The sequence below is a fragment of the Akebia trifoliata genome, chromosome 15 (genome assembly GCF_017979445.1).
Source record: "Akebia trifoliata isolate Shusen 1 chromosome 15, ASM1797944v1, whole genome shotgun sequence".
In the NCBI taxonomy this organism is placed as follows: Eukaryota; Viridiplantae; Streptophyta; class Magnoliopsida; order Ranunculales; family Lardizabalaceae; genus Akebia; species Akebia trifoliata.
Genome location: NC_141389.1, coordinates 15,420,182 through 15,443,176, shown reverse-complemented (window position 1 = coordinate 15,443,176; position 22,995 = coordinate 15,420,182). Strand labels below are relative to the sequence as shown.

The 22,995-nt window shown below is 33.6% G+C and overlaps 1 protein-coding gene across 1 annotated transcript; it reads right to left on the bottom strand.

The window, feature by feature from the left end:
- Positions 1-16,436: 16,436 nt before the first annotated feature.
- On the bottom strand, positions 16,437-21,215 carry LOC147384422 (protein FAR1-RELATED SEQUENCE 9-like). Its single transcript, XM_086424934.1, has 3 exons — positions 21,040-21,215; positions 17,601-19,923; positions 16,437-17,509 (listed from the first exon to the last, which is right to left on the bottom strand). Exons 2-3 carry the CDS (start codon positions 19,909-19,911, stop codon positions 17,442-17,444), a joined length of 2,379 nt encoding a protein of 792 aa, XP_086281060.1. The 5' UTR covers positions 19,912-19,923; positions 21,040-21,215; the 3' UTR covers positions 16,437-17,441.
- Positions 21,216-22,995: the final 1,780 nt, after the last annotated feature.

The following is a 22,995-nucleotide window of genomic DNA, read 5'->3' as shown; positions in this document are numbered from 1 at the left end:
TAAGTGGTGAGTTCACCAATTTTTCACATTTTGTAGTGTTGAGTTCACCACATTTTATTTAATTATTGTCGAGTTCGATGGTAATTAAATAAAAAATGGTGAACTCAACACTAAGTGGTAAATTAATTAAGTTAAAAAGTGGGTGAACTCAACACTAAGTGGTAAGTTAATTAAGTTAAAAAGTGGTGAACTCAACACTATGTGGTAAGTTAATTAAGTTAAAAAGTGGTGAACTCAACATTAACAATCAAAGAGTTCACCAATTTTTTACATTGTGTAGTGTTGAGTTCACCACATTTTATTTAATTATTGTCGAGTTCGATGGTAATTAAATAAAAAATGGTGAACTCAACACTAAGTGGTAAGTTAATTAAGTTAAAAAGTGGTGAACTCAACATTATGTGGTAAGTTAATTAAGTTAAAAAGTGGTAAACTCAACATTAACAATCAAAGAGTTCACCAATTTTTTACATTGTGTAGTATTGAGTTCACCACATTTTATTTAATTATTGTCGAGTTCGATGGTAATTAAATAAAAAAATGGTGAACTCAACACTAAGTGGTAAGTTATTAAGTTAAAAAGTGGGTGAACTCAACACTAAGTGGTAAGTTAATTAAGTTAAAAAGTGGTGAACTCAACATTTAGTGGTTGAACCAATCCACTATTTTCATACATACATATTACATTTCAACTTACAAATTGATAAACAAAATTAAACACAAACATTTAACAAAAATTAAAAAATTACAATTTTTTTCAAATTGAATTTCTACATGTGGATCGGTTGTATCCAATATTTCCACAACGACTACAATGCAATGGTCGCACATCTTGAACGTCAGTTTTCTTTCTGTTTACTTTTGGACGACCGGGTCGACGTCGAGTCATAGGTGACAAAATTTATTCTTCTCGTTAAGGAGGATTTTCTAACTCATATGGATTAGGAATACCTTCCATAGAAGTTGCGTAACACTGTCTATATCTTTCAACACTAAATTCGTTAGAACAAAATTGATATTTATCTCATCTTTTCATATCACATTGGCATGGAATAAGTGTTTGAACCCATTTGCCACAAGTACAATATCTATTATCCATTTGAAGTACGTGTGTTTTTTATTTCTCGCAATCATATATTGAAATCCCATATCATTAATAGTTAAAAGTTCACAACTAATAGCTTTTTGTATTCTTTTTCGAATTTTATTTTCAATCCTTGGAACTAATTGAGAATCCCAAGTAAGACTCTTTAATCTGCGTCTATTATGTAATTCAATTATTTTACACCTAATACCTTCTAATAATCCGGTTATTGGTTTCATACGCAATTTTAATATCCATGAATTAAAAACTTTCATTTGCATTTGATCTTATTATTCTAAAACGAGGTATTGGAGAATGACTTACTGCCCAATGAACTAATGCATGTGTTGGATCTTCCTCTGATATTATCCAATTATATATTTCAATATTTTCTCTCTTAATTAATTCTAACTTTGTTTTACAGTCAATTTCAGTATAAACTTTAGCAACTTTTTCTAAAAGTTTACAAAATAAATCTGATTTATAAATTCTTTTTAAATTTGCTTGAAAATGTTGAATGTAAAAAAAATGAAATGATGAAGGAAAACATTTATTAATTGCAAATATTATTCCTTTTTGTTCATCTGAAATAAATGAAATTTTATTAAAATCATAAGGTCTAAATGACATTTCAAAACAATTTAAAAATCATTCCCAAGTATCTTTATTTTCTTATTCAACTATTGCATATGCAAGTGAAAAAATATCATAATTTGGATCGTGAGCAATCGCAACAAGTAGTATACCTTGATATTTATCTTTTAAGAATGTACCATCTAATCCTACAATTGGTAAACATTCATTTTTAAAACCATCTATACATGCTTTAAAAAATATAAAAATATGTTGAAAATGACTATTTGAACTAATTTTAAGAAAATAAAAACTTCTTGGATTTGTTTCTAAAATAGTTTGACAATAATATTCAGTATTTTTATATGCTTCAACTTCACAACCATGTATTTCACGATTAACTTTTTCCCTTGTTTTCCAAGCTTTTATATATGTGATAGATACATTATATTCATCTCTAATATCAGCCATTATAGATTGGGGAGAATAAAATTGATTATTCCTTACTCGAGTTCATATTTTATCATTTATTCAGTTACTACTGGCTTGAGGATGAGGTCGTGAGTCCATTGTACCCATACATGTGTGGGTTTTGTTAAATTTACGTATAATAAATAAATCACCATTTGCAATTTTATTTGCATATATGCGCCAATCACAATTTGAAACATCACATTTAACTATAAATTTTTCTTTATTATTAATAACATATTTTATTCTAAAATTATGAGTAATAGCTAAAGAAATTATATATTTTCTTAATTCAATTACATTATTAAAAATTTTATCAATATAAATAGCTAATATATTTTCATCATTGTCGGATGACGAACTCAAATTGTTATCAATAAATTCATCTACATCACTCTCAAAATCATTTTGTATTTCAACATTACGTTAAATTGTATTGTATGTAATATTATGGTCAATATCAGTATTTTGATATTGATTTGAAGAACTAGGCTCACCTTGACCATAATTTGATTGATACATTACAAAATTTTCATATTGTATCAGAAAAATAATTGTACTTTGGGAATTTTGATTATAATTTAATATATATTCCCAAGTTCCTTGATCAAAAATATCAATTAAAAAATTTTCATTATCTAAATTGATAACTGACCTTATTGCGAATTGTCGTTGAATATTGCAGACTGAAATAATAAGAGCTCTTAACTCCGCATATGTAATTTCTGATGAAGTTGATAAAAGTCGTGTATTTCCACCAATATACGTGATACCTTCAACAGAATCGTCATATCGAAAAATAATTGCTCTTGAATTCATATTCGATGTAAATTGTGAGAGAATAAAAATAAGGAGAATTCTTATAGAATCAAAATAGTAAGAATTATGAGAGGATCAAAATAAGGAGAATTCTTAGAGAATCAAAATAGTGAGAATTGTGAAAAAATAAGTGTGTGAGATTGTATATATATACATATAGTATAACGGTAAAAAATGACTAAAAAACGGCTATATAACGGTCGAATTTGAAAAAGAGGAGAGAGAAAAATTTTGATTTTTTTTAAATATTAAGATAAATGAATGAAGAGAGAGAAAAATCGGTCTTTCAAAGACCGATTTAAAAAAAAATTATTTTTTTTAAAATAACAGAGGAGAGAGAAAGGAATGAGAGAAATGAATGAAGAGAGAAAAATCTATTTAAAAAAATTTCATTTTTTTTAAAATAATAGGAGAGAGAAAGGGGTGAGAGAAATGAATGAAGAGAGAGAAAAACCTTTTTAAAAAAAATTCGTTTTTTTTTAAATAATAGGAGAGAGAAAGGGGTGAGAGAAATGAATGAAGAGAGAGAAAAACCTTTTTTAAAAAAAATTCGTTTTTTTTTTAATAATAGAGGAGAGAGAAAGGGTGAGAGAAATGAATGAAGAGAGAGAAAAATCGGTCTTTGAAAGACCGATTTTTTAAAAAATTTCATTTTTTTTAAATATTAGAGGAGAGAGAAAGAGTTGAGAAAAATTGAGGAGAGAGAAAAACCGGTCTTTGAAAGACCGCTTTTGTATCTTTTTTTGAAAAACTTTAAAAATTGGATTTGTTTTGATAAATACTTTTTTTTTTGTATTTTTTTGATAATTGTCCCATTGGAAAACGCACTTAGTAAAGTAAATGAAGACCTACATTACATAGATTCATGTGGGACCCTCAAGTGTTCTGTATATCTCATTCCTACGATTCAGCCACGTGTCACATAATTGTAAAAACAAAAACCCTAAAAGTTGTAAAATCACTTCTCATTTCTCTTCTTGAGACTTCTTCTACCCAACAAAGAAAGATTTCAAAATGGAAGCAACTGCGATTTTGCTTCACATCGCCAATCACAACTCCAACAATCGCTTCCAAGACTATCTCCTACGGCTTCCTATTTCGACTACTGTCTCCACTATTCCCATTACTACCCCTCAAACCACCATTATTTACTAAATTGCTCGCACACTTTCTTTCTATCTCCATCTCTATATTTCTTGCTCTAGATTTATTGATTTATTTCCCTCTAAAGATCACAAGGAAGGACTTTGTTTGAGAACCCCGTTAATCTTAATCTGGATAAGAGATGTCTTCATTGAGGGGTGTGTCCTTAACAGATAGAACCTTTCATCAACTTCCAGACCCAGCTGGTTCCCATAATCATAGAAGGTTTGTTCCTTTTGTTATTCTATTTCGTGTGTGTGTGTTTTTTTTTTTTTTTTTTGTATTTGAGTTTCTTTCTTTAATTATTTATTCGTAAATTATTCATTTGTTTAATCTCATTTACAATGTTCCAATTTCTTGTATCCATTCTTTAAGCCAATTTATTGAATGTTGTCAAATGTTTTGAATCCTAAACAATCATTAATTTTCAAAACAAATACTCTTTTTAAAGCAATTGAAAATCTTTGATTTCAAGAGGTATAATATAATTCACTAATAAAATTGATAACAAATGGGCAGAACAAAAAAATGTAACACAAAAATATAATGAGGTTCGGCTTTGTTAGCCTGGTCCTCAAAAGAAAATCACACCCAAAAGTTGTGTGGTTGCTACTTTTATTTATAGATTACATAGAGAGAGAAAATAGGAGAATAAAATCTAATCTCCTAAAAAGGAGGAGAGAAAACAGAAAGTGTGTGGAAATATGGAGTTTAGAGATTGCGTGATCTTGTCTCCTGATATTTAGTCCAATACCCCCCTCCCCTTAAGTTGGAGCATGGATATCATGCATGCCCAACTTGCCAATAAGCATCCATGAACAATCACGACCCAATGCTTTTGTTAAGATGTCTGCCAACTGATCAAAGGTACGCAAATGTACTGGTTTGATAAGATCGGATTGAACATTTTCTCGAACGGAGTGGCAATCAAGTTCAATGTGCTTGGTCCATTCATGAAAGACAGGATTGTGGTGCAATTGTGAGTAGAGAGAGGCTTTCAATTGTGCAATTGCAGTGCGACTGTCTCCATCAATGATGATATCATCCACATGAATTAGAACATGAATGGAAGAAGCTGACGTTATCTTATTGAAAAAGGGAGTAATTAGATAGAGACTTTATGAATCTGTTGTCTATGAAGGAGATTAACAATTTGGAAAAAACCAGTTCTGAGAGGCCTACTTCAGACTATAAAGGGATTTCTGCAATTTGCACACTTTATTGGCATTATTTTTGGTAAAAACTTAGAGGAATCTGCATGTATACCTCCTCATCCAAGCCTCCATGAAGGAAAGCATTACTAACATCTAATTGATGTAATTCCTAATTCTTGATCAAGGCAATAACAAGTTAGTACCAAACAATAACTAACTTGGCGAGCGGAGCAAATGTCTCGTGATAATCTAGTCGTTCTAATAGAGTTTGTATCTACTGTCTATATGAAGTCAACTAAAAAGGATGACAAGTTGTATAACTAATAGGAAAGCACATTATATTGTATCATTAGAATAATACTGCATAGCATATCTGATGATAACAATTAGAGGGACTCAATGAATGCACTACGATAAATTAATTTGTGGTGTAAATTTATGTTGCTGTTTTTCTTTTTCATTTTTATTTTGATATTTCCTAAGAGCCTAAATGTTAGAAGGTTTGTATATTTTCTTAAATTTATTTTATTATGAAATGATGGTTTATAGTTGCCCATTTCTTAAGAAATTTATTTTATTCTTTGGACGGAGTAATTTTGTGGTGCATTTACCTATCAAAAAAATAAAATTGTGGGTCTTCTAAAAATTAAATAATGGTTGCTCTCTAGTTAGGGTTCTAAATGAGTTTACCCTTGATGAATCACATACATAATCCTTTATGGTAACAAACAAAACCTGAGATGGCATCTAAGAATGAGCATATCTAAGATAAGTTCCACAAAAATTTAAATTCAATTAACAAGATGTCACAAGTAAGAGATATTTTGCTTCGCATCTAACAAACCTGCAACACTTATATATCAAGATCACATCTTATCGACGAGTGATAGACTTATCTCCTAAAACACTCAAGTACGCCCTAAACAGAACAATTCGTCTAAACACCTGGATTTGTAGAGTGGTGACACCTATCCCAAAGTATTCATCTATATAAATCAAGTCATCAATAATGGGGCAAGGAGGGAGAAGAAGAAATTGAAAAATCAAAAAGTAGAAAAGAAAAAAAGAAAGGCGGAAAAACCTACAAAAAGGATCACTCTGAAAGTTCATTATTCATCTTCTTCTCTATTTATCTATGTATTAACAAGATCATCGGAGGAACGTTGGAAGGCCCTACACCGAGGTCCCTACCCTTCGACCTTTTTATCTTCCATCACCTTAGAAGTTATAAAGCAGTAGAGAAGCCCCTAGGCTGTAAATGCAATGGAGAGAAAATTGGTAGAACAAGGTTGAGCTCAATAGAAGATGGGTCCTATCAAACCATCGTCAATAATAGAGGAAGATCGACTCAAGGAACAAAGGGGAAGAATCAATTCAGAAAAAAACGAAAAAGGATAAAAAAAACCGAGAAAGGAAATAGAAGATCGAGATTCAAAGACAAGTCTTTCGACATGGGGGGCTATCTGACAAGGGAGAAAACCAAGAAGAGGATAGTCACCAGTTGAAAAAGAGGGTTAGCATTCAATACCAAGTCTCTTGATAGAAGGAGACATTTGACACATATACCAGCAAAGAAGGGGAATCAAGTTGACCTGTAGGAGGGAACCTCTAGCAACTCCAACCGCAAGTTGGAAGTGAATCGATACACAAGTTGAGGGGAGCAAAGGACTAAGAGCAGAAGTCAAAGCCATCAACTAGAGAAGTCGGTCATAGTGCCAAGTCACGTGGGAAGAGATATCTTAGGTCATCAATCGAAGTGAACCTCAATTCATAATTCAAGGTGTGGAAGGTCAAAAGGCTTTTTAGACATGCCTAAAAATTCTATAGGTGGGGAGTCTCATACCGAGCAAGTCAGACGACCATCATTAGCCGAAATGACAAAAGATTGAGGTCGACCACCTCTTCCACTTCAATGCTCACAACCAACCTAGAAGACATCAAATGAGCAAAAAGGGGCTGAAATTTGCCGACATGGAGGAAAAAGATCAAAAGATCAAGACCAAGCTCGACATCAAAGATCGACACACGTCTCGGAGAGTGGAAAGCCTAAAAACCTTTTCACAATACTATTTGTAGGGGGCATTTTTGAGATACAGATTTTTGTCTCAAACCATTTCTAGTCAACATTATCTCATTATCTAGACTCTAATAAAAGGAGCTTGCAACTAAGTTACTATACATGAATAATAACTTTGCTTTGCTGCTTGTTCACCTACACGTGTGAAGAACTCGAGAGATTTTAGGCTGCAGAAGCTCCCTTATAGTTCTGATAACTCCAAGGGAGCCGTACCATATCAAGTTTGTTATTCAGCATACCTTGTTGTTTGACTTTTGGGTAAAACGATTCGACCTAGCTTGACTTTAAATGTATGATGTGCATATTCCGAGCCAAAATGATAAAATATGACAGAAATTAGGCCATCGATTTCTTTAAAACAAAATAGTCATAAAATTGTAAATCATTCATAAATCGTAATTTTTGCAATACATGTGCGTTGTACATGTGTATTTATCCCTAAAATACACTCACATTTGCTTTTAACTTTTTTTTATTTTTTATTTTTTATCAAAGGTCATTTATGTTAAAATAATTTATTTTTTTTTGCAGTCCCCTGATTTTGAGAATTACGTTACCTAGTTTTAACTTTTTAAAATTATATATAAATATACTTTTTATTATGTTATCTACAAGATCACCTTGATTGATATTTTAAATCACAAAAGAATCCCTATACTATATAAAATGAAAAAATATGATATAATCTATTTTATCAGATTAAAATTTTTAAAATAATTTTACAAAATTTAAATTTATTTTTGTACTACGTATGTGTTTGCACATTTCACCGACTAGTAATTGTAAAAATTAGTAGATACCAGTCACAAATCTTTTTCTTTCATAATATACTAACCAGCCTTTAAATTCAGGCCGGAACTTGGGTGGGCCAAACCCGAATCCAAAGGGTTTATAGGTTTGGGCACAATTAGTTACGGATCGGGCCCGAGCCCAAGTTTGTGCTAAATTTTTCTTTGACCGAACCTGTATTGGTTTGGGCATAAACATTAGGTTGCTTGATTTGCTCGAACTCGAACTTAATATAATTATGATTTAAAAGTATTTTTAAATATCTTTGGGTCTTTCTTATTCACATTTCATATATTCTTGACATTTTAAATTTTACGTACATGAAAATTAAAATATAATTTTAGACAAATAATTGTAAATTTTATATTTTTTACATATCACTTATCCATACATAAGCCCTTATTATCATTATTAAATTATCACTAAAAATTCAAATTATATATATATATATATATATATATATATATATATATATATATATTATATACTAACCGTTCATGAGATATAAGTAAAATCATACGTAAAAACAATGATGAGAAGATCATCCTCACAAAAAATCAATCTAATTTAAAATTTCAAAATCCATCAAAAGTGGTTACTAATTATTGGTAAAAAAATTGATGATCCACATTCTAAATCACTTTTGATGAAAAGATCATCCTTACAAAAAATCAACTCAATCCAAAAATTTTAACTCATATTTTGAAAAACCATTGTTTTTACAAATGTTTTTTTACTTATGTCCCATGAACCGTCCCCCATATATATATATATATATGGATCCCATTCACCACCCTATGCTTTACCAAACGTGTTTTGTCTTACATGGGTTAGAAGTTTTGGAATAGGCTGATTTTTGGTGAGGATGATCTTTATGGTGAGGAGTTCATCCTCACCAAAAATCAGCCCATTCCAAAACTTCTAACCCTATAAAAAATGGTTTACAAAAAATGGACGGTCCATGATTTTTCAACTTGTAAACATGAGGCTAGAAATTTTGGAATGGGCAGATTTTTGGTGAGGATGATCTCCTCACCATAGAGATCATCCTCACCAAAAATCAGCCCATTCCAAAACTTCTAACCCATGTAGGACAAAACACATTTGGTAAAGCGTAGGGTGTTGAACATTTCCCTATATATATATCCCGTTCAACAACAAACATTTTGGCAAAACATTTTTCAAAACATGGGTTATAGGTTTTGGAATGGGCTGATTTTTGGTGAGGATGATCTCTACGATGAGGAGATCATCCTCACCAAAAATCAGCCCATTCCAAAACTTCTAGCCCCAGTTTACAAGTTGAAAAATCGTGGACCGTCCATTTTTTTGTAAACCATTTTTGATGTGGTTAGAAGTTTTGGAATGGGCTGATTTTTGATGAGGATGATCTCCTCACCATAGAGATCATCCTCACCAAAAATCAGCCCATTCCAAAACCTCTAACCCATGTTTTGCCAAAATGTTTGTCAAAATGTTTGTTGCTGAACATTTCCCTATATATATGGGTCCCGTTCAGTACCAAACAGTTTGGCCAACCATTTTTGTCCTACATGAGTTAGAAGTTTTGGAATGGGCTGATTTTTGGTGAGGATGATCTCCTCACCAAAAATAAGCCCATTCCAAAACTTCTAACCCATGTAGGACAAAAATGGTTGGCTAAAATGTCGGCCAAAATGTTTGGTGCTGAACGGGACCCTATATATAGGGGCAGTTCAGCGGCCCTAAAGTCTAACAAGCTTCTTGCCAAGTTTTCTACGTCGTTAGATGTTGACGGATCTGACGGTTCAGCGTGTGTTTACGGTTTTAAAAACAAAACATAACTTTTTTACAATCGACCCCCTCTAAAATCTTTATATTCTATTTTAAATCCCTCACAAGCCTCAATAGAACATAACCCATTTCTTCGTTCGAACTCTCTGTAACGAAAACAAAACCGTTATCGAAGAAGCCCATCTATCTCGCTCTCTCTCAAGTTTCATTAAAAACCATCATTGTCCCTCTCTCTCTCTCTCTCTCAACAGAACCCAGTTTGAACGACCGTCAAAGAACCCGTCTAAACCAAATTGCACTAACAAGACATCAAAAAGATCTTTAAAACCAAGATAGGTTCTAATGCACTACTTTTTTTCATTATCAAATTATAAGAAACAACTTACTAAACCAAATTGCACTAACAAACTTGATGAATCAAAGCTACTAACTATAGGCGCTAACAAAAGATGGAATACCACATTGTATCCAACAGAACCAGATTAAAAAAAAAAAAAGAATTTGGTATCTATACGAGTAGAACCCAAGATCAAAACTGTTTTTGCAAGTACGATATCTGAATAGATAAAAACCTTTTCTTCTACATGAATTTATATTACTGCATTCCAAGGTATATCCCAAATTGGATTCCAAATTGACAAATTAACGTAAACTATTCGAGTAGGAATCCATTTTCTGAAAGATCCTGGTTTTGTGCTTCGGTGCATCATCAGAGATCCTTCAATGGCCTATATTACACAAACAATTAATGAGACAAAACATGGAGAGAGAACAATAGGGGGTGACCATTTTTTGCAAAAGAGAGTGCAACACTGCTCTTCAAAAACTGTTCCTTACTCTTCTTTGGCCCGCAAAATAAATGAGAGAACCTCTGTTTCTTAACAAAGAAGAGAGTTCGAAGAAGAGAGGTCTCTGCTCGTATTTTATTTCTGAACGAAGGAAAAAGGAGAGTTCAAAGAGAGGGATTTGTTAAGAGGGAGGGACTTAAAACATAATACAAAAATTTTAGAGGGGGTCGATTGTAAAAAAGTTACGTTTTGTTTTTAAAATCGTAAACACACACTGAACCGTCAGATCCGTCAACATCTAACGATGTAGAAAACTTGACAAAAAGCTTGTTAGACTTTAGGGTATATATATATATATATATATATATATATATATATATGGGGAGCGTTCGCGGGCTAACGGATTGACGAACTGTTTGGCAAACATTTTCGGACCGTTAGATATAACGTGATCCAACGGTCGCGATTTAATTTCACGCGTTATAATAAAAAGTTGCATATTTACAGCGCCATCCTTTAAGAAGTGGGTATTTCATGCTTCCTCCCTCTTCTCTTTAAAACAGAGAGAACAGAACTCTCTGTTCTCTCTCTTTCTTCGAACTCTGAACTCTCTCCTCTCTTCGATCTCTCTCACTCGCACTCACCCTCTCTCTCACTCTCGCCCTCTCTCTCACTCTCTCTCTCTCTCTCACTCTCATCATTCTCTCTCTCGCTCGCTCGCCCTATTCCTCGCTGAAACCTTCGCACGAACGACTCACTCTCGCACTGAAACCCTCGCACGAACGGCTCACTCTCGCTGCCTCTCTCTCTCACTCTCTCTGCCTCTCTCATTCACTCTCGCTGCCTCTCTCTCTCTCTCTCTCTCTCTCTCTCGCCCTATTCATCGCTGAAACCTTCGAATGCTTCGACAGAACTGTAAGTTTTTTTTTTTTTTTTTTTAATTTTTTTTATTGTGATTTCTCATACACTGTAATTATTATTCTATGAACATGAATAATTTATTCATTCGTGAAGTCAAAAAAAGCTGGAATTATTGTGATTTGATTTTCGATTTTATTTATTGTGATTTTAGTTTCCGATTTTTCGAAGACAATAAATCAGGAATTATTTAGGGTTTATTTTCGATTAAATTTTTTTGGATTAAATCAGTAGTTTTATTTATTTATTTATTGTGATTTTAGTAAGAATTATTTGAGAAGATTGTAGTTCTAGTGTTTAAATTAAATCCTTAATTATTATCCATGTGAAACTCCATTTTAAAATTGTCTAAATGCTTAACTTTGTGGAGAACCATTGATTTTTAATTTTTTTTTAGTTTGTATCAGTTGTTTCATTCATTTTGTAAATTTGTCTAAAATATCTGTTAATTATGCAATGAAAATTTAAACTAAATTGATGTACAAATTAAATTACCAAGCTTGTTGGAAGGATACAATACAATGTGATTGGGAAGCAATCACTGTAAGCTCGTCCTCCCTGTTTTGGGATCATGCTAAGCACTCAGATGCCTTAAGAGGATAGTAAATTAAAGAGACTTAAGAGTAGAATGAGATTTAATGGAGACTAGAGGGCACAAATACTTCACTAGAATTACAATATTAAAATTACAAATCATTTTAAGAAAGGTAAGATATGTATGACTCTAAGATCTTTTAATAGAACTATAAACATGTATGCCAAATATTGGACTGCATTGAATAAGAGTCGTGATAATCTGACGCTCTTTATATGCACCACTATAGATTTTTTTCTTCGAGATACACAAGGAAAAATCCATGGCTCTATCACTGCCACGTCAAGGAGCGTACAAAGAGCGTTAGGTTTTAGAGTGTAAGTCTATCATTAGTCATTGAATAATTGTATATTTTGGGGGTTAAGAAAATGTCAAATGGACAATTAAAAAAGTATTGTAATACAAATTTGAAAACTAATTTAATTTGGGTTATTTATTTTCTACCTGATGATCATGTTATGATTATAACTTTTTGGGTCATTTTATTTGTTTAAGGTTTTTTTTTCCGATGTTATTTATTGTGATGCATTTTTTTCAAATCTGGATATTTATTGGAAAGATGTTCAGAAGGTTTGAACCTTCTGAATCACAAACAATGAAACCCATAGAGCTGATGAGCCCCTTTACCCCTTGTGAATTATGTTTCTTTGATTAAGTTCCACTTGCTTGTTTAATTATCTTAGTGAATTAAACCTGTAAGATTGAACATTCTTCAATTGTATATCACAATTTATTTTTTTCACAAATTCAATGAACTTTCCCTCAACATTTTTATAAGAATGTGACTTGTTGAATGGCCTTGCACCATGTCATAAAGATATCAAAAAGAATTATTATGCTTCAAAAGCCACACAAAATAAACTAAAATAGTTGATATATTCTTTCTTACACTATATTTAGAGCCTCAATGCCTTCATCTTCCTCAACCATCCTAACAATACTCATTAATATGATTTCCTTCATTAATCATCATTGTGTAAAGAGATTAGGGATCCTTTGGCTATTGGTAGAGTTATAGGGTATGTTATTGACCCTTTTAGTAGAACTCTACCTATTCGAATTACTTATGGGACAAGAGAAGTTAACAATGGATGTGAGTTTAGACCCTCCGTTGTTGTGAACCAAGAGTTAAGATTGGAGGTGAAGGCCTAACAACCTTCTACCCACTTGTTTGTGTTGAACCATATGTTATTGTCGTTTTAATTGTTATTGATATTAAAACATACTTGTTATAAGAATAATTATAAGAACTCCTAAAATTTTGTAAAACCACTCACAATTGATTTTGTCAGGTTTGCTATCAAAATGGGCAAGTTTTATGTTGTCTTTGTAGGGAGAAAGACCGGTATATTTTCCACTTGGGAAGAATGTCACCAGTATGTCGATAGATATCCGTCAGCTTGTCACAAATCATTTTCATTGTACGAGGAAGCCAGAAGGCACTTTATCGAAGATAGGCGTAATCGTGATATAGTTGAAGAAGAATTCCATGAAGTAGAAGATCAATTCTATGACTTGAAGCAAGAATTTCATGAAGTGGAGCATGTGGAGTTCAAGAAAAAATCCAATGTATTCAAAAGATTTCATGTAATTTGTATAATTATTTTCATATTGTCTTTGTTCATGGGTATGTATTTTCTTTGAACTTAATAGTTTTTAGGAGAATAATTGATTTTGGATCTTGATGAGTGAATGTATATTGTAAGAAACAAAAAACTAGATAATATATAAAACTACTATGAGTGTTCTTTGACCATCTTGCTCTAATTTTACTACTTATTAATTTAATATATGGACCTTATGGTCTATTTAAAGAGTCTACAAGATGCCTATGTTCTTATTTTGTTGATTTTTCATTCTGTATAGGGTCGACTCTTTCTGTATGCTAGAATATTTGGGTTCCATACAAATATGTTTGGACATGTAACTAAATTCTTCTTTCTTTGGGAGGACATAGAAGACATTCAAGTGCTTTCTCCAACTCTATCATCGATGGGAAGTCCACCTATTCTTATTACTCTCCATCCAGGCAGAGGTCTGGATGCAACGCATGGGGCAAAGACTATGGATGAGGAAGGCAGGCTGAAGTTCCACTTCCAGACTTTTGTATCTTTTAATGCAGCCCACAAGTACTCATTAACATTGAAAGTACCATGTCATATAAGTTTATAGTATTTAAATACAAAAATTCTAAAATGAGGAGAATCAGATGAAAAATTAAATTTTGTAAATATATATATATATATATATATATATATATATATATAATGGATTTTTTTTTTATAGATGATCATCATCATGGTGAGCACAAGTCACTCAATTGTTGAATTAAGCAACATGAACTTCATATGGCCCCACTTGTAGAAGTATTATGTGCATTCACATATAAAATAAATGTGAACACTCACACATATTTATGTATCAAATCTCACCATATTCGCAGAAAATATAGTGAAGTATCCAGAGCATCCCGTAATTGTTATCCTACATACTGGGGTGGGAGACCTGAATCCTATTCTGCCATTCAACTCTATATGTAGTTACGTATGTTCAGTGAAGTTACACATGATATTTTCTGCTATGACCCCATTATTTTCATCATTCATCTTGGTTTTACATGGCTACATGACCAAAACATCTCAATCGACTTCTTTATTTCCTACTAGGGCTATTGATCTAGCTTTTACTCCAAATGCCTATTTATTGTGTAGTATAAATCAGTTACAAGAATAATTTCCTAAAATTCCAACTGGCAAGAAGAAACAGAAACTTATAATTTCTCCTAGAGGGCGTTGGATATATATATATATATGGGGGGGAGGGTATTATTGGTAGAACTGGGTTGCACTTTCAAAATTAGATGCATTTCACAGGTTGCTATTATTTTTCAGTTTTTTTATAATGTATTTTCCACTGGAAGGGATGAAAATTTTGCATCATACAGGACAATGATTCTTTTTTGGGCCTAGAGGATACCAACATGTCAGAGGTTCATTCATTTTCTCTTCCCGTTCCTGTGAGTTCTCTCTCCCCACCTCCCTCCTTGTATTCTTACTGCAAACTTGACTTAATTTCCCCTCCCTGCCCTACAGAAACAGAGTTACAGTGTTTGTCCCTTCGGCAATAGCTGTTTCTGCATTTTAACTGGTGCCAGTAACACCTGACTTTCAAATTGTTTTTGTTGCATTCTCAGATGAACTTCATCATGGAATTGTTTAGTGGAGGTTACATAGAACGTAAAGTAATGGCGAAAGTGGGTTGTCTTGACTATTCTCATGCACCATGGGAATTGGTGAAGCCCGATACATACCAAAGACAAATTAGTTACAAATTTGACAAGCATATTTCTCGCTATGGAGGTGAAGTGACAAGTACCCAGCAAAGATCTCCCTTCTCTGATCGAGCTCCCAAGTTCTCGGATCACCTGCCCACCCATCTCCCTTTTTGGTCGGATATCCATATTCGACCCATATCGGGTGGGGCAATATTTGAACAAGCTCTTGTGGCTGAGGATTGGTGAAGCCATCACAGTAACTAACAGGTTGCTCTGCATGGGTGATTCTGAAAGCTGTAAAAGAAGTGTTTTTGTTAATCATGTCAAGTTATTTTTTCCAATAACACTAAGGATCAACAACTACTTCATGTTTGTTTTCATTTATTCATGATGATTCAAAAATGAAAATAAAAACAATGATAATTTTGACTTACAATTTTCATCATTCCTCTTGTCTCATAATGATACCCACCGAATCTTTGTCGTTTAGTTTTATGTCAATAATGTATATCCCCTCTCACTAGTTCTTTGAATTTTTCTATATGGCTTTTATGTCAGGGTAACTTTTATAGGCTCAAATCTGTTGAAGTCCTTAGTATTTGACTGTTTCATTTTCCATTTACAGTTTCCCATTGAATGCTCTCTTCCATGGCTGTTGGTGGATCATGTGATTGAGTCCCAAAGTGCTGGTCTTCTTGAGAGCATTCTGCTACCATTTGACATCTATAATGATTCTGCTCAGCATGCACTTGTCGTGCTTAAGCAACGCTTTCTGTATGATGAAATTGAAGCAGAGGTATTGAAATTATACCCAATTATTTGAGTTATTGCAAGCTATGCAGGTTGTTTGTTCTAAAGTTTTGCGAGTGTTCTTGTTTGAATTTTTCACGGAAGGTGTACTTATTTGGTGTACAACAAGCCCCTTTTCTGCTACCCGCAATATTTTTGGATAAGTTGTAGACAATGATGAGCGAGTAGAGGTATGATCAGATTGATTAAAGGAAGGGGAAATGTTCCCATTTCAAAGAAGGGGCCTTTACCTAAAAATAAGAGACTAGTGAGAAAGACTCCGATGTAAAAAAATATGGAGTTCTTGAATCTGAAATATGAGAGATTTAGAATCCTCTATCTTTAGGTCCAAGAACCGATCAACAACCAACTTTTTACCTTCCCATATGTTCAGTCATGTACTCTTCTCCAATGTCGCAAAGTATCTTTGTAGTCTATATGGATGAATACACATCATACAATGTTTTGTCTGACCCATTGAGAATATGATTTCTGAATAAGAAATCTGAGTTTTCCCAAAGACAGTAGGCAACTGATCATCTCAACTCCGGCAGAGTTTGAAATCTAATTGGTATTGCTTTACTCTTAAAAGTACAATGGAAAATCTTACACTTTCTAGGTCTTATTCAATAGTATTTTTTAAATTTCTCAACACCCCAATTAAGCCCTCTCGGTGATCGTATTCTTGGTTGTTGGTGTATCTACTTAACCTACCAACAACATAGGTTATCTCTGGTCTAGTACAATGTATAATATACATTATCCTCCCAATTTCTTAGAATAGTCATGAAATTGATGGAAATATAGAAAACAATTTCATCAGCTATAGGAATGGTAAAACACATGTGAAAGCACTCATAAGCCCAAAACTATGATAAACTACCATATGGAGTATGCAAATGAAGATTATTAGCATTTTTTTTTTCTTGTTGGATCATGTATTTGAGAATCTGTAGGTCAAGATAAAGTATATTCTACATCCATATGATAATAGTAATGTCATCGTCATGGTTTTAGTGAGAGGGGATATACATTATTGACATAAAACTCGACTTCTTGGTTTTGGTAATATTTAAACTGTTTAAATGTAAGAATGTAATGATCTAAAGAAATAAAAGAACTACACACACCTCAAAAATGATGCCATCCAAAGCCATTGCATTACTAGCCTCCTCAACAAACCTGTCCAAGTGTCTAACTCAATGGAGATGCCTCATGATTACTTTCCATGTCCTGACCCAATTCTTGAATATCATCATTATCTATTAAAAAAGAAAAATTATAAATAAGACTTTACAATAAAAATAAATATTTTTAAGCGATATTTTTTCTTACAAAGATAATTTCACTTACCTTGGGTTGTAGAACATGTCCGCTTTTTATATGGATTTATAGGACATATTCGTTTGTCGTGTCCGAATGCTTTACATGATGCACACTTTCGTTTCTTCTTTTGTTGGCTTAACTCGATACTACTTTTTAATCTACCTGAACATTCAACCTTTCCTTTTCCCTTCTCATCTCTCTTCCTACCCTTTGTTTGCGAGACATTCGGGTCCAAAAGTAACAACTGTGATGCATCAACTACAGCTGGGGATGCATCAACTACAACTTCATGTTCTAACATTTCATCGCATTGAATTTCAGAAAGTTTTTTGGATGGTTCATTTAAGGTATTCGTGAAGATTTCATATCTCTTCATTGAAGTTGATGCAAAACTAGCTAATGTAGTAGCTTGTTGACACATATTGCCAAATCTTAATGCAATTGGCGGTTCTTTCCCATCGATCATTACTTCTGAATCCATCACCCTAAATTTGTTGGCCCCTTTCATCCATCTTCCAAGAATGAAGTGTGACGGTATACTATCAATGTCTAGACGGAAAAACACCTTTAGAAAATGCCGACATATTATTCCAAAAAATTCAAATTTCTTACATTCACATGCACCCTCGTAAGTATCCAAATTTAACTTCAACACAAACTCCTCGGACTTATCAAACTTAGTTGTCACTCGATACATATGAAATCCATCATTGATTCCCATTTCTTCAACTTTAAATCGATTCACTTGGAGCCATTCTTCCCTGAGTTTCTCAAACATAGTTCTAGTATACACTGTTGCAGCATGTTTAAGAAGTAACTCGTCATTCTTCACACATCGAAACTTGTGTTCTGATTTAAAATCTTCATCGGTCTCATATGTAACAAGTTTTCTCAATGCTTCCTCATACTTGATTACAAATTCTCTTAGATTTGTCTTCCATGTAACAAACCCGTCAAAGAATGCATTAATACTCTCACTACGACCAGTAGTATTCATGCCAGCAAAAAAGAAACCTCGATTATAAACTGGCACCCAAGACTCCCGCAAATGAAATAATTGTTCAAGCCATTCATTTCCTTCCAATCCATGCTCTACAATTAAGTTCTTCCAATTCTTTTCAAACTCTTCTCCCGTGTATGTCGACCAAATGCACCTCTCTAATTTACTTTTGAAATCACAAGTTTCAAAATATTTATAAGCCAACTTCTCAGGAAACTTCTTCATGATGTGCCAAATGCAAAGACGATGACGTGTGTTGGGAAAAACTTTGACAATCGCATTCCTCATTGCCAAATCCTGGTCGGTGATCATCGATATTGGGTGACGTCCTCCCATAGCCTTGAGCCAAGTCTCAAATAACCATAAGAAGGTCGTCTCTGTCTCGTCTTGTAGAAGAGCACACCCAAATTGTATAGACTGAAAGTGGTGGTTTACTCCAGTAAATGGAGCGAATGGCATATCATATTTATTCGTCCGATAAGTCGTGTCGAATGTCACCACATCACCAAAATATTCATACGACAATCTAGACCTTGCATCCACCCAAAAGAAATTTGTTGCCCTCATCTCATCATCGCATTGTATTGCATAAAAGAATTGTGGATTTTCAGCCTGTTTTGTTATGAAGTAATTCAATACTGACTGTGCATCCCCCACCTCCAACTCCCTATGCCTAACATTCCTCAAGTGATTGTAACAGTCCCTCCCATCAAAGCCAATTAGATCTCCGCCAAGAATAGTTGACACTTTAGTGATTTGAATATTTTCTCTTTTGAATGTTTCCACTAGATCCTTGGCTACTGTTGGCATACAACGGTTTGATTTCATCCTCATTCTCTTCGATGGTGTGACTATCTTGTGATTATGGCTATCGTCGAAAACGGACACTTTCCATTTTGCGGTCCATTTGTAATCGTGTGTAACACGCATCATAGCCTTACATCCACATTTAACAGTTGAAGAACTTCTTCTGATTATCTGATTTGCGTTTTCATTCACATTTGTTGCTTCAACCTCTTTTTCTTTCGCCTTATAATTGCCTTGATGCATGCAAACATATGTCGCTCCAGTTATCTCGTTTGAACCTCGTCGACACCTAGAAGTTGTTTGAATATGAATAGAAAATCCTTCTTGATGCCCGTAATCTTCATAATACTTCTTGGCTTCTTCAATTGAATCGAAGATCATCCCAACATACTGTATATCCAACTTTGCAACATTTTTTATAGGACTCTCGCAATCAACACGTTCTCCACTATCTACTTGGATTCTCGATGAAGATTCCATAGTTTCACCAATAGTTGCTTCCCCACACTTGTTAACGCCAATCGTATCCATGAAATATTTTCACTGATACATTAAATCACAATCAATGCATTAAAGGAATATTTTTCTTAGTGAAATCCATGATACCAAATATTTGACAAGCAATTGGACAGGCCAAACTCTCGGCCATAGGGTAGGCCATTGAATATCTAAAATCCTTTATGAATCGCTCAAAATCCTTCTTCTCAAAGATATTTGATTAGATTTATGAACCAACGGATGCCGCTAATCTATGTTAAGCTTTATACTTATCAAGTAATGCTCTAGGAGCTCACTAAATTTTCTCGACTATTTATATCTTTCTACTGAAAACATTTCATTGCGTGATTCTAATATTGTGCTGATAATTGGTAGATATGTAGAGCGTTGGCTTACATTCATGGTAGTGTTGGAGTGTGCCATAGAGACATCAAACCTCAAAACCTTCTGGTATGTTATTGTGCTGTTAGTAAATAATCTATGTGCATCTCTTTTGCTGCAATATCTATGTTCTGGTTTTGTTAGGACTACAGCAAGCTGAAAAGTACTATTTTATTTGAAATTTTAAATTGATTTGCTGACTCCAGTTTCAAAAATAAGACCACATTTTTCTGTAAACAACTTTACAAACTATGTGTAAATATCAAAAATGAATGAAACTGTGTAAATATCAAAGACCACATTTTAAATTGATTTGCTGACCACATTGTTTACAGATATTTTAGACAAATTTACAAAATGAATGAAACAACTGATACAAACTAAAAAAAAATTAAAAATCAATGGTTCTCCACAAAGTTAAGCATTTAGACAATTTTAAAATGGGGTTTCACATGGATAATAATTAAGGATTTAATTTAAACACTAGAACTACAATCTTCTCAAATAATTCTTACTAAAATCACAATAAATAAATAAATAAAACTACTGATTTAATCCAAAAATATTTAATCGAAAATAAACCCTAAATAATTCCTGATTTATTGTCTTCGAAAAATCGAAAACTAAAATCACAATAAATAAAATCGAAAATCAAATCACAATAATTCCAGCTTTTTTTGACTTCACGAATGAATAAATTATTCATGTTCATAGAATAATAATTACAGTGTATGAGAAATCACAATAAAAAAAATTAAAAAAAATTAAAAAAAAACTTACAGTTCTGTCGAAGCATTCGAAGGTTTCTTCAGCGATGAATAGGGCGAGAGAGAGAGAGAGAGAGAGAGAGAGGCAGCGAGAGTGAATGAGAGAGGTAGAGAGAGTGAGAGAGAGAGCCAACGAGAGTGAGCCGTTCGTGCGAGGGTTTCAGTGCGAGAGTGAGCCGTTCGTGCGAGGGTTTCAGTGCGAGAGTGAGCCGTTCGTGCGAAGGTTTCAGCGGAATAGGGCGAGCGAGCGAGAGAGAGAATGATGAGAGTGAGAGAGAGAGAGTGAGAGAGAGGGCGAGAGTGAGAGAGAGGGTGAGTGCGAGTGAGAGAGATCGAAGAGAGGAAAGAGTTCAGAGTTCGAAGAAAGAGAGAGAACAGAGAGTTCTGTTCTCTCTGTTTTAAAGAGAAGAGGGAGGAAGCATGAAATACCCACTTCTTAAAGGATGGCGCTGTAAATATGTAACTTTTTATTATAACGCGTGAAATTAAATCGCGTCCGTTGGATCACGTTATATCTAACGGTCCGAAAATGTTTGCCAAACAGTTCGTCAATCCGTTAGCCCGCGAACGCTCCCCTATATATATATATATATATAGGGAAATGTTCAGCAACAAACATTTTGACAAACATTTTGGCAAAACATTTTTCAAAACATGGGTTAGAGGTTTTGGAATGGGCTGATTTTTGGTGAGGATGATTTATACGGTGAGGAAATCATCATCACCAAAAATCAGCCCATTCCAAAGCTTCTAACACCATCAAAAATGATTTAAAAAAAATGGACGGTCCACGATTTTTCAACTTGTAAACTGGGGCTAGAAGTTTTGGAATGGGCTGATTTTTGGCGAAGATGATCTCCTCACCGTAGAGATCATCCTCTCCAAAAATCAGCCCATTCCAAAACCTTTAACCCATGTTTTGAAAAATGTTTTGCCAAAATGTTTGTTGCTGAACGGGACCCATATATATGTATAGGGAAATGTTCAACACCAAACATTTTGGTAAAACATTTTTCAAAACATGGGTTAGAAGTTTTGGAATGGGCTGATTTTTGGTGAGGATGATCTCTACGGTGAGGAAATCATCATCCCCAAAAATCAGCCCATTCCAAAACTTCTAACCCCATAAAAAATGGTTTACAAAAAATCGACGGTCCACACTTTTTAATGGAGATCGAGTTGCTGTTTCCAAGTCTTCTCAAGAACCATTGCAAGGAATTGGCGGTCCGATGACTAGGGCAAGGACAAAGAAGATGGAAGAGGCATTGCAAGGCTTGATTGTGGAAGTCCAACACAAAGAGGCTATTCTAGAAGATTCTAAGGCTAATTTTGGAGATATCAAAGTTTCATCAAGGATGGTCAACTATCTTTTTATGCAAGAGATCAATTTGGAAGATCAATTTGAATGCCAGGGTTAATTGGGAATGGTTATGTTCTAATTGTCCTTAGTTTTGAATTCTTTATTTCCTAAGGACTAATTAAACTTTCTTTATTTTTTCCAAGGACTAATTATAATTAATCTTGATCTAATTTGTCTATAAAAGGGCACCTCATTTTGTAATTAAGACACAATTGATAATTTACATCTTATGAGATTTTGAAGTTTATTTAAAGAAACTTTAGCTTTGATTCATGCTTTCTTTATGGGTTCTTTATGAGTTTTCATTCGAGTTCTTGAAGAAAAGACATGACTCTTCGACTTATCAAGGAAGTGATCAATCCTTGTGGTGTCGTTAGATTGAGGTTTCAAGGACTTAGTTTCCTTGGGGTTATAGTCGGATCAACATTTTAATTTGTTTTAAAACCATCTAGAACGTTTGAAGACTAGAAGAAATCATCAAGAGAAGGTCTTAATTCAAGAAGGTTCACATCACTTTTTCAACTTGTAAACATGGGGCTAGAAGTTTTGGAATGGGCTGATTTTTTGTGATGATCTCCTCACTGTAGAGATCATCCTCACCAAAAATCA